Source organism: Eurosta solidaginis, chromosome 3 (assembly GCF_040869045.1).
Source record: "Eurosta solidaginis isolate ZX-2024a chromosome 3, ASM4086904v1, whole genome shotgun sequence".
NCBI lineage: Eukaryota > Metazoa > Arthropoda > Insecta > Diptera > Tephritidae > Eurosta > Eurosta solidaginis.
The window spans coordinates 112,527,349-112,540,694 of NC_090321.1; the positions used below are offsets into that span (position 1 = coordinate 112,527,349).

General features: G+C 33.5%; 2 protein-coding genes across 6 annotated transcripts in view; both read left to right on the forward strand.

The window, feature by feature from the left end:
* The window catches only part of Obsc (Obscurin), a 2,548,720-nt gene that overhangs the window by 302,042 nt on the left and 2,233,332 nt on the right, over nucleotides 1–13,346 (forward strand). The gene's annotated exons all lie outside the window — the stretch shown is intronic.
* On the forward strand, nucleotides 6,102–7,840 carry LOC137244239 (uncharacterized). Its single transcript, XM_067772963.1, has 5 exons — nucleotides 6,102–6,599; nucleotides 6,649–6,784; nucleotides 6,855–7,037; nucleotides 7,114–7,267; nucleotides 7,339–7,840. The coding sequence occupies exons 3-5, from the start codon at nucleotides 6,984–6,986 to the stop codon at nucleotides 7,803–7,805; spliced, it is 675 nt and encodes a 224-aa protein (XP_067629064.1). The 5' UTR covers nucleotides 6,102–6,599; nucleotides 6,649–6,784; nucleotides 6,855–6,983; the 3' UTR covers nucleotides 7,806–7,840.

The window sequence follows — 13,346 nt, forward strand, 5'->3', positions numbered from 1 at the left end:
TTAATAGTGTTTTCAATTTTGCTTCATCTTTTTCAAGCAATCACTACTGCAGGTTAAGCAAAGCTTCAAAGAAGGAATGTCATACTTTATGTTTCGAGAAAAAAAACCTTTTACGTACCCGCCAAAACTATTTAGAGGATGTTGCAGAAAATAATAGTTCATTAACAGGCATAACTTCAAACTCAATTTTTAATGAAATTCCTTCTTTCAATGTCGTTGAAAATTTTTATGTAGATGTCATGCATGACATTTTCGAAGGAGTTTGTCATTATGATTTTCATCACATTTTAATATATTTGATATATAAAAAGAAATATTTTGACTTAAAAACTTTGAATTTAAGAAAACAAAATTTTAACTATGGGCCTAAAGATATCGGAAATAAGTCTGGTCCGATTACATTGAATCACATAAAAAATAAACATTTTAAAATGTCGGCAAGCGAAATGTTGACTTTTGGTCTCTATTTTCCAATAATGGTGGGCGATTTGGTACATAACAGCGATGAAGTGTGGCAGTTTCTTTTATGCATGATTCAAATTATGGACATTGTCCTATCGTTTGAAATATCTGAAAATTTATTAAAAACCCTAAGCTCGGAAATACACTTACATAATTCGGAATACCAACGCTTATTTAATGACAATTTGAAACCTAAATTCCACAACTTAGTTCACTGTCCAAATGTAATAAAAATGTCAGGACCTTTGCGATTGATGTGGTGTTTCAAATACGAATCTAAACACAGACAATGCAAAATATATTCGCATAATATAACTTCTAGAAAGAACATTTGTTTAAATTTGTCCAAAAAATATCAATTCAATTTTGCTTACCAAATGTTGGAATCTTTAGATTATGGGGATATAATTTGGAATGAAAAAAATGTATACCAGAGTTCATATATAAATTTTATTAAAAGAAAATTTGGGTCCGAAAACAACTTTAAAACATTGCGAAATGTAACATATTGCGGAAAACAAATAAATGAAAAATCTAACATTGCAAAATTTGTTGAAGATTTAAAATTCTATGTTGTTGTTACCATAGCAGTCAATATTAAGAATCAAGCTAATTTATTTGCCAAAAAATTGACAACGTTAAGTATGATCCGCACTACAAGGCATATGAAATAAATCCACAACTATTATCGGAAATTTCATTCATAAGGGCATAAATAATATTTGAGTTGCGATGGTTACCATAGAAAATGGTTCTTGTTTGAATGGCAATCCTACTAGCTACTTCGACTTGTTACATATGTTCATAAATATTACCTCATTCTTTGTACTACAAGTATACGCCTAATAATAATAAAAATAGTAATAACACAGTACTAATAAAAACACTAATCAATTCTACAAATAAATATTGAAATACCATCCACTGCTGCTGAGCCTTTATCTGAATTACAATTTGGGTGCGTAACGGCAGATAACCCAAAGTCAGGAGAAGAAACATCATCCACTGCTGCTGAACTTTATGTGGAATTGCAAGCTTCGCCAGCTCAATATCACATTATTTCACAAGCACAACTACTATCTACTGCTTCTGAATTACCATACCAGGAAGATGATGAACTTCTGCATTTATTGAGAGGATGGAAAATAGAATTTATGTACAAAAGCTTTAAAGGTATTGTCATGTACCTTAACTTTGTTACAAATTACTTTTGTTAAATAAAATAGAACGATTGAGAAGGCACGTGTTTTATTATAGTTCGTGTCTAGAACAATCTTTAATAATATGTATATTCAAGTGTGTACAATAAAAGTGGTTGTGCAGTAATATATATATATAGGAATGTGTATTGTGAATCGATTGTATGTGTGTTCCTGAACCGATGATAGGTGTGATCCTGACATCCCTCCTTTTCAGCGGTACCTTGCGGGTGTTTTAATTACACGTCCAGAGCGAGTGCGTGGTGGATGATTGAGGCTAGCTACATCCTGTGGTGTAGCGGGCGTGGAAGGTTCAGCTTCACGAGGCACGTCATCTGGCGAACACTGTTGTGTTGTGGTTTCTGTAGGTGGCTGTGTTGGACTCGAAGAACTTTGTTTTTTTGGTTCAACAGTAGGACGATCTGTGGACGAATTAGGATCAACGTCGAGGGATGAAGTGGCTGCTTAAGATGCCATGTGTTTCTTCTGTATATGGCGCCATCCTCGGTTTGTACTCTGTACGAGCGGTGTCCTTCTGGTCTCACTATATAAGCTGGAACCCAGTTATTATGGCTTTGTCTAAGCAGTACTTTCTCTTGCGTTGTGTATTCTCTACTCTGTTTTTTATTTCTATCTGCTGTTTCTTTCTCACCTTCCTTGAGTTTTGTTAGTTTTTTGCTTACGTTTTTTATTATTTTTGGATTGAGCAGCTTTTCATTGGTAGGTAATAGCGTTCTGGTTCTTCTGTTCATTAACCGTTGAACTGGATACCCTAGGTCCATGCGTGGAGTATTCCGATGATGTAGCAGCGCTAGCTGTATGTCCGTGTTGTCTTCGAGGCACTTTTTCATCAGGTTTTTTGCCTCTTGTACATAGCGTTCGGCTAGAACATTTGAACGTGGAAAATGAGGGCTCGAAATTCTATGTTCAAAGTTCCATTCTTTCTGAAAAGCCCTGAAATCGCTGCAATCAAATTGTTTACCACCATCTGAAAAAAGTACTTCCGGGATGCCGAAGGTAGCAAACCATGTCTTAAGTTCTTTAATGACGTTGAAGCTGGTAATATTGTTTAGTTTTTTAAAGTCAAAGTATCCTGAGTAGCTATCTGCAATGAGGATGTAATCCTTTCCTCTTAAGTGGAATATGTCCGAAGCGACAATACTCCATGGCCGTTTCGGTGCTGATTGTAAATTTATTTGTTCCATCTGATTATCTTTTTGTATTTTGCTGCATGCACTGCAAGTTTTTATGTACTCAGTTAAATCTTTGGTCATTGTTGGCCAGAATACATTGTCACGGGCCAGTTTTAGCATCCCTTGTAGTCCTTTATGACTAAGATGGCAATGTTTCATTACTAATGGCACCATTGAGTTTGGAACCAATACTCTGTGATCTTTAAAAATTATGTCCACGTAAACGCTGAGAGCCTGTCTGTAGTACCAATATTTTTTGAGATTTACCGTCACTTTATTCATGGCCATCCTTTTAATATGGTTGACTTTAAATCATTAAGTTTCTTAATTTTTGAGGTCTCTGCATTAAGTTCGTCTTTTCGCGTTTTCGTGAATGGTACAATAGCACATATTTGTAAATTTTCTGTATTTAAATCTTCACTATCTAAATTTTCGCAGTCTCTACTCAGTAAATCTGCTACATACAATTCCGTACCTTTTTTATAAGTGACTTTTGGATTATAAGGCAGGATTTGATACATGATTCTTTGCAGTCTCGGTGGTGCATCTGTAATTGGCTTTTTAAATATTGTCTCAAGAGGCTTATGGTCAGATTCAATCGTTAAATCTTTGCAAACCCAAATGTACATGTGAAATTTTTTACATGCAACTAGAATGGCGTTTGCTTCTTTTACTAATTGGCTATAGCCCTGTTCAGTTTTTGTGAACGATTTCACACAGTAAGTGATCGGCTTCTGTTTTTTATTAGTACTCCGCCACATGCATAACTACTGGCATCTACTGACAGCAAAATTTAGTGTCATAATACCCTAGTGCTGGTGGATTCTTCAACAGATTTTTTAATTTATTGAATGCTTCATTGTGTTGCGTATCCCACACCCACTCAACATCTTTTCGCAATAATTGCCTTAGTGGTTGGGTGATATCTGCCAATTTTTTTATAAATTTCGGCACGTATGTTACCATACCCAAGAATCTTTGCAACTCTTTCACGTTTTCCGGTTGCTTAATTTTCGTTATAATTTCTATTTTTTCGGGATCAGGTTTTACCCCTTCAGCGGGGACTATATGTAGAAACTTTAATTCTTGTGTATTAAAAACGCATTTTTCTTTTTTAGCTTAAGGCCTGCTTTTCTGAATTTGTCAAGTACCTCTTGAGTGATCCTCTCTAGTTCTAGTTTGCTGGTGGCATGCAAGAGAGCATCATCCATAGACACCTCCGCGTTCTTTACGTCCGCTATCAACGAACTCATTACTTGTTGGAAAACTTCCGGAGCCGATGCTAAGCCAAATGGCATTCTTAAGCAAGAGTATCTTCCGAATGGGGTACTGAATGTCAGATATTCTGAAGTACGGGGTGTTACTTGCAGTTGCCAAAAGCCTTTTTTACAATCGAGTAACGTGAACCACTTAGAGCCGTGGATGCGGGCTGTAATTTCTTCTAACGTACTAAGTGGATAATAACGTCTTTTGAGATTTTTATTTATCTCCGATGAATCTAAACAGAGTCTAATTTTATTATTTTTTACTACTACGACCATGGGTGAAACAGCCGGTGTCGGCTTGGTTATGGGTTTAATTATTTTTTGCGCTACCATACTATCAAGCTCATCTGTAACCTGCTGTCTAATAGTATGCGGGATTTTTCGCGCAGGGCATATGCTTAGTTTCGGATTTTCTATTCTATGTAGTATTTGTATTGCTTAAGGCAACCAATTCCTTCAAACAAGTTTTCATCAACAGTTAAAGTTTCAATACGCTTCACTAATTTCAATTTCTCACATGTTTACTTACCAAGCACTGCTATAACATCCGCTTTGACAACTAAGTATTTTATGGGTACCTCTTGTTTTTTAATGAGCGTGTCTATGACCACTTCACCCAGTACGGGGATTTTATGGTTTGAAAACGATGTTAATTGCTTTGTTGGCGATGGACTGATGTGAACATCTATTTTCTTTATTATTTCGTAGTTTAGCACGTTGCACTGGCTACCTGTGTCAAGCTTAAACTTTACCATTACGTTTTTAGCCAGCGTAGCTTTTTCATACCAGTCTTCGACGTCCACATTGTCTAAATCCGCACCTACCGTAGACACTAAAAAACTGTAATCGTTGCTTTATCGGTCTTGGACCAGTTCGTTGACCGTTTTGCTTTTGCAACATTTGGTAAGGTGGCCTTTTCTTTTGCATTTTTGGCAAACCTTTTTGAAGGCCGGACAGTTACGGCGACCGTGCGTGGTATCACACCTATTGCGGTGAAAGAGTTCATCTTTTTTGTTAGTTTCTTTGATGTCTCTTTTATTTTGCTTTTTGTTCCACGTAACGGCGTCAACTGTGGCCGCTTGCTTCATTGTTGTTACCTGCATCTTAACTTGCTCTGCAGAGTGACATATCTATTGCCTTTTCCAGGGTTAATTTGCTTTCCGCTAGTAGTTTTTCTCTTTTTGTGTCATTTGTTATACCCACTACTATTCTGTCGCGAATTAAAGTGTCTTCTAACGTCCCGTAGCCACAATTTTTAATTTTGCTTCTTAGATCTGTAACGAATTCATCAAATGTTTGACACTCCTTTTGTACGATCGTGTTGAATACATATATTTCGTACGCTTCGTTGATTTGGGGTGTAAAATATTCTGTAAATCGCCTTTTGATTGTGCTGACGCTTTTTTTATCACTTTCTGTTAAATTAAAAGTATTGTAAATTACTGCTGCGTCATTTCTTACCGACGACATGAATACTGCGACTTGCACTTCTGGTTTCTTAGTATCCAGTTCTGTCGCGATCGCGTACCACTCGAATTGTTGAAGCCACAATTTCCACTCGTTTGCCACATTTTGGTAATTGTTGATGACAAAACTCTTTGGTGGTCTAATATTGTGGTCCGGTTTTTCGCAATTAGTTGCTGATTCTGGCATTTTTTTCGCTTTAATTCGGGTTTCGGCACCATGTAATGTACCTTAACTTTGGTACAAATTACTTTTGTTAAATAAAATAGAACGATTGAGAAGGCACGAGTTTTATTATAGTTCGTGTCTAGAACAATCTTTAATAATATGTATATTCAAGTGTGTACAATAAAAGTGGTTGTGCAGTAATATGTATATATAGGAATGTGTATTGTGAATCGATTGTATGTGTGTTCCTGAACCGATGATAGGTGTGTTCCTGACAGGTATATTATGCGATTATTCCGTTATACATATGTAAATAAACAATACCTATGTATCTATTTTTTTAGACCAAGGTATTACTGTTGATGTATTAAAAGTTATGAAGGTTCGTCATTTGGAAAAGCTGTTGCGTGATTTCAATTTGGGTATGCAAATACTTTTTGAACACCAACTTGAAAAATAGCGGGGGGCTATTGGTGCTCCATTACACCACATGTACACGGAATCTGCATTGTTTCGCCCACTGCACAGATCCGAAATGGGTTCTCCATATACCTCACTATCTCCTGCAGTATCCAGGCAATGCTCACTGAGCTCAACTCCAGAACCTAAGATTGAAGTTGGTTCCAAAATACAGTCCGTAGCTTTATGTACAATTTTGAGCAGCAGTAAAAAAAGCACAAAAATTAGTAGATTTTTACGACAAAACCGGAGAATTTAAAGAGGAACACCGCACCACATTAATAACGGTTGTTGCTGAATTTTTCGATCAGCAAAACATACACCTCTCCTTATCGGCTACATATATTCTGCAGCAGGAAATAATAAAAAAATTTCCATCTGAGAAACTGGTATGGAAATCATTCAGTATTAAATACAGTTAATAATTTTTTTTCGTAGGATTTTTATCGAACTGGTAAACGCGGAAGAATTTATAATGAGCACGCAAATGTTAAGGCTAACTCAAAGCAGCTGTATATGACTACCAAAATTCCTGTAAAGAGTAGTAAATGTGATGGTCGCTGCAAAATGTTAGGTAAATTATAAACTATCATTAATGGCATTTTTTTTTTGTAATACTGAAACTGATATGTATAATTTTTTAGAACCTGAAGAAAAAGCAGAAAATGTAATAAACACAATAAAGCACCACACTATCTGCCGAAGAATTTGAGAGATATTGGAAGGCATGCAGCAAACATGGGCTATGCAATATTAAAATTGCGGCAACAACGATGGAGGTGTTTGAAAGTTGGCCGGAATACAAATTGCCATCCGGATATAGACTTGTAAGTGCTTTTATTATATTATTTCCTTGTCATTGAATGAATATTTTTCTAATAATTTTTTGATTTTATATTGTAGATTGAGATAGACCTTACAGTCCTTTTTCCGGCAGCGTTTTCGATTTTAAATACTTGGGACCAACAAAAGTTGTATACCGTATTGATGTCAGAGGGCCATTTAAATAACAAGACTATCAAATATATGTTGAGCGACATTGAAAACTTGAATAAAAGTAAAAAATATGAAAAAACAAAAAAAAAATCTGCATCTTATTAATTTTTTTATTTTCTCTTTTATTTTCAGCTAGCCAAGAGGCCTGCCTACTCTGGGCGCTGCACGGTTGCCTTGTGCCGTGGCAAAAAATTATTAGAAAAGGAGTAGGCGGCAAAAAACATGTAACGCCATTTACAATAAAAGATTCGCAAAATGCGCTTATTATGATACGTCCATCAATCGAGCCTCTTGAAGAGTCCATCAGAGTTTTAACTGAAGAAAAAACCCCTATTCAGCCCTTCATTATCATTATCGGCAAGGATATAAAGAATGTGAATGATATATTTGTCTATTTCGACGCTATACAATTTCCTTATAAAAGTGTAGTAAGAGCTCCTGACATATGTTTTAAAATATTTCATGTTTTTAATTTGGAATACCCAATATCATGCGAAACATTTTGGACCTTTATGGAAATGTGTTATTTTGAAATGCCTGTAAAGTCAAATTTTCCGAAAGTAAACATTTTATGTAATGCAATTAAGATTAATAAATAATGTAATAGAAATCAATACAAATACAAATAATAACATAGTCGAAAACGCAGTCTTTTTATTTATATTCTACAAAAAATATTAATAATAATTAATAAAAAATTTATTGAATTCAATAAAATATTAACAGGCGTAGGGAACTTTTTATTAAAAATTTATTAAATTTAATAACAGAAATTAATTAAATTCAATGACATATAATAGGTATAGCGAACTAATAAAAAAATTAATTAAATTCAATGACATATTAATAGGTGTAGTGAACTTTTTATTAAACAATTATTAAATTTAATAAAAAAATTAATTAAATAGAATTCAAAAAATAAATTTAATAAATAGTTTTATTAAATTTAATCATCGATGTGTATTGTGACAATTAAATAATTTATTAGCTCATTTTTAATAAAATTTTAATTGTGACAATGTACTTTTTTATTGATATTACGTAACTTTTGGATTCAGTGTTGATGTTATAAAAATAAAGATTACTCCACGAAGGTTTAGGAGAGTTTTACGGATATGGGCGGGTCTTTTTCGAATACGAATTCAGTACGCTCTGGTACTTGCACCCTCTGCTATTAGCCCAGTGGAAGTGGGAGTAGGAATAGGAGTGGGGGTGATAGTGGAGTGGGAATAGGTGTGGAAGTGGGGGTAGGAGTTAGGAGTAGGAGAAGGAATAGGAGTGATAAAGGAGGGGTGGGGCAGCAATGGGAGCGCCCACATATGTACAAATATTTTAAATAAAAAGAAATTAAAAAAATTCATGTGTATATAGATATAACAAAAATTCAACTTATTGTAGGATGCCGAACTAAAACACGTCCGCTCTGCTCAATAATTATTTTATTCTACATTCCAAAATATAATTTTTCAAATACAAAAACAATACTCGTCACAATATTTTTCAACGAGTCAAGTGTACAAATACAACCACAAGTCAAACAAGAGTACGCCCTCCTGAATACATTTACACAAACATACAATAATTAAAATTGAAACATAAAAATAATTTACAAAATGGAAGTTCATACATTCAAAACAACTCAACATGTACAATATTAAAATAGACAAATAAAACAAATACATATAAACATTTAGGGGAAATGTAAATGAAATTATATTGACTTCATTGCTAATCATTTGAGACAAAGCTTACTATATCAAACATTAAAACCAAATACGTAAAACAGTTTAAACAGATCAGTATGCATACTACAATTCGACCATCCTGACAACTGAGATCCCCTGATCTCCTAATTATTAATTAAATTGCTCATATGAAAACAAATCTTTAAACAAAGTATATCAGCAACATAAAATACATTAAAACTCGACCATCCTGGCAATTTAGATCTCCTGATCTCCTACTTTTTCTTGACTTTGATCACATCCGGAAAACCACGCTCGCATACTACCTATTGCCCACACACCAACATAAGTTGTCCTAGATTGCTGATAACTTTCTTCATCTTTCACCACATAATGATCATTTTTCAATACTTTAGCTATCATATAAGGACCTTTAAATTTTGGAACAAGCTTTTTATGCACACCAACATGTGAATCAAAATTTTTCAGCATAACATGATCTCCCTCTTTAAATATAGTAGCAACTATCTGTTTACTATTAATATACGCTTCATTATATTTTTGTATTTTTTTCCATTTTCTGCTGCATTATTTCTAATATCAAGAAAAGACCTTGATTCCTGAATTTATTCTACGTCAACTAAATTTTCCCTCAAAATATCTAACACTTTACCTGGCTGCTTTACCCCAAACAACATCACACTTGAATATTCTTTGATAGTCCTATGCTAAGTATTATTCAACGAGAATTCAACTGTTTCAATAACACTATCCCAATAAACATTTTTATCCGAACTTGATAATTTGGCGATCATAGGACCTAAACTTCTATTTATCCTTTCAACTTGTCCATTTGCTTAAGGCGAGCCTGTAGCTATCCTAACATGATTAGTATTTTCTTCTTTAAAAAAAATATGAAATAACTTGAAGTAAAAGAACTTCTTCTATCAGAAACTATTGTTTTAGGGCGACTATATGAACGAAAATAATCTTTTAAAACAGAAATTACATCTTTAGTTTTTGTAGTTTTCGTTGGATATAACTTCACAAACTTTGTAAATGCATCTACCACAACTAACAAATATTTTACTGCTCTCGAATTATCAATTGGTCCCTAGAGATCTATATGAACTACCCCAAAAAGCATACTTTCCTTTGGAAAAGTATGTAAAAACCCTTCTTCTCGACCATGTTTAGCTGAGAATATTATCACTTTAAACTATTTCGTATAAGACTTATAATTTTTTGTTTCATTTGAGGAAACCAATAGCTCTTTGAAGTAACATCCATTGTCTTATCTATTCCTAAATGCCCCATCTCATCATGATATTTATACAAAACATGACTCTCCATATTTTCTGGGACATAAAATACAATCGATCCATTGTTCTTTTTCTTATAAATTACCCCATTACGCATTTCATATATACCATGCTCCTTTTTTTCTAGCAAATCACGGAACTCTTTCAGCTTTTGATCCTTATTTTGACAAATAGTCATATTTTCTTCAAATCTTGCACTTTCCAACACTAAAATAGTATTACAGCGGCTAAGCGCATCTACATGTTGCATACGACTACCTGAGCGATGTTCCAATATATAATCATAATTTTGAAGTTCTAAAGCCCATCTAGCTATTCTTGGATTAATTTCTTTTTTATTTAAAGTTAAAGTTAATGAATTACAATCTGTAACTATTTTAAAATTTAAACCTTGTAAATAAACTCTAAAACTTTTTAAAGCATATATTATTGATAGAGTTTCAAGTTCAAAGCTATGATACTTTGAATCTGCTTCACTTGTTCGTTTAGAAAACTAAAATACTGGATGCATTTTTCTATCTTTTTTCCGCTGCATTAAAATTGCTCCAATACCTATCCTACTGGCATCACAATGCAACTCTGTCTCATCATTTCGATCATACAATGCTAAAATAGGCGATTCCAATAGCCTTTGTTTAAGATTTTCAAAACACGACAACTAATTTTCCCCAAATTGAAACATTCTGTCTTTTTTTGTTAAGTCATATAAAGGTTTTGCAATTAAAGAAACGCTTTTTACAAACCGGCGAAAATACGAACAGAGTCAAAGAAAACTCTGAACCGAATGTAATTTATTTGGAATTGGAAAATTTTTAATTGCTTCAAGCCCTTTATCATCGGCTCTTATACCATCTTCTGTAATACTATATCCGAGATATTTTACCCGACTTTCCAAAAATTCACACTTATCTAACCTAAGTTCTAAATTATTTTCAACTAGATTACGAAAACTTCCGCTAAAATTTCTAAGTGCTCTTCTAAGGTTCTGTAGCTATCATTATATCATCTAAATATATAATAACCTTGCCTTGTTTAATCATATCTGCAAATACTTTGTTAACAAATCTTTGAAAAGTTGACGGAGCATTTCTTAGCCCAAATGGCATTCTCAAAAATTCAAATTGCCCAAGTGGTGTAATAAACGAAGAAAACTTAGCTGAATCTGAATCCATAAAAACATGAAAACATCCATTTTTTAAATTTAACTTAGTAAAAATCTTTTTATTTACCAATCTATCAAGTAAATCATCAATTAAAGGTATTGGATAATTATCTTTTAAAGTTATTTTATTTAGAGTTCTGAAATTGACACATATACTCAAATCACCAGTTTTCTTTCAGACTCACTTGGCCTAATAATATATTTATCTAAATATTCATCTAACAACTTTTGAAGTTCATTTTTTCACTATATGACAAGCGACGAGGTGGATAACTAAAAGGTTTGACACTATTTAAGATCAGTTTCATCTGACACTTAACCTTTGGTTCTACAAGACGTGGCCACGTAACATAATATTTTTTAAATAAATCAATAAGTAATGTTTGATCCGAAAATTTGACATTTTCTCCAATTTTGAGATTTACATCACTATGATCACTTTTAGAAATTGCCAATAATGCCATGTTAAACAAAGCTTCATGACAGTTTTCCATATTACCGTCAAACAAAATTTCATTTACATTTGTCCTGTTTTCACAAAAATTTTTTATTAATGTTTCTGTGTTTTCTTTTTTGTTGACAACATTTGTATCCCTTTCAAAACTATCATCGCATTTGGCGCATTTTTTTACAAATACAGTCATCCTTAATCTCATCAACTTTCTTACAACATCCCTTGAAATTTTAAACCCTCCAACTTTCAAAAAATTTCGACCTAAGACTGCATCATAGCCCATCGTCCTATCAGCTACTAGAACAAAATTTATGGTAAATTCCTTTTCACCCAATAATACAGAACACAAATATTTTCCATAAGTTTTAACGCTTGTTTTATTCAAACCAAAAAATGTAGAATTAACATTAAGAAGTGAATTGATATCAACTTCGCTCGGAACACTAGACTTCCGAATAAAACTAATAGGACTCTATCAAGCAGTCTAAAGAAAAAGAAAAATTACCCAAATATCTAACAACAAATGAAAAAACCTTACATAAGCATCCTCCTCCACGTGATGTACAGTCTTTTTACGATCTGGACATTCATTGGCATGATGAGCTTTATTTTCGCAAACATAGCAAGCTCCTTTCTCCCTGATTGATTTCCGATACTCCGATGCATAATGGCCCATGGAGTTACAATTATAGCACCTAACATTATCGCTGTTTAGTTTAACTGTAGTAAAAGGTTTTACTAAAGCTGCTCTCTGTTTTGCTTTTGAAAATGCTTGCAAAAGTTGCGCTTTGTTACTAAAGCATTGTAAATACCCTTGAATACACAATTGTTCATCAGTTATACCATCAATAATGTATTCAATTAACTCTTCTTCTTTTAACTTCAATGAATTTGCCAACATTACTTTATCATTGTAATATTCTGTAAAATTTTCCTTTTGCAGCCACTTACGTATCTCAAAATTCCATTCCAATTCAATTTGCTCCTTCTTGTACCAAATATTTCTTTCAATTCTTTAATCAGCTGCATAAAACTTTCAACAATAAAATTTGGTTTTGAATGTAACCATTGTTGTGTTTTGCCCTTCAATTTTCCAAATAACAACATTCTCATTGTATTTTCATCAACATTATACATCACCCTTATACTCTCTATTTGCATCACCCACGTTTCAACATCACCACTTCCATCAAACTCCGGTAACAAGCCGCTTAAATTTTCAAAACTCATCTTAGCTGGGTTAACATGATTATGTAACTCTGTAGTGCTACTACCACACACACCCGAGACTCTTTGTAAAAATTCATTTTCCCTCAACAGTAACTCTTTTTCACGTCTTAACAGACCTGCTTCCCGCTGTAAGTACAAATCATCTACTACTTGAACACTGCGACAATCTTTACCATCACTACTATCTAGCTGCTTGGAAAGAGAATTAAAATCTTCATTCTCTTGAGATACAAACTCCTCATCAGCAACAGTTTCAGGATACTCATCTAATTCAAGAAGACAAATTC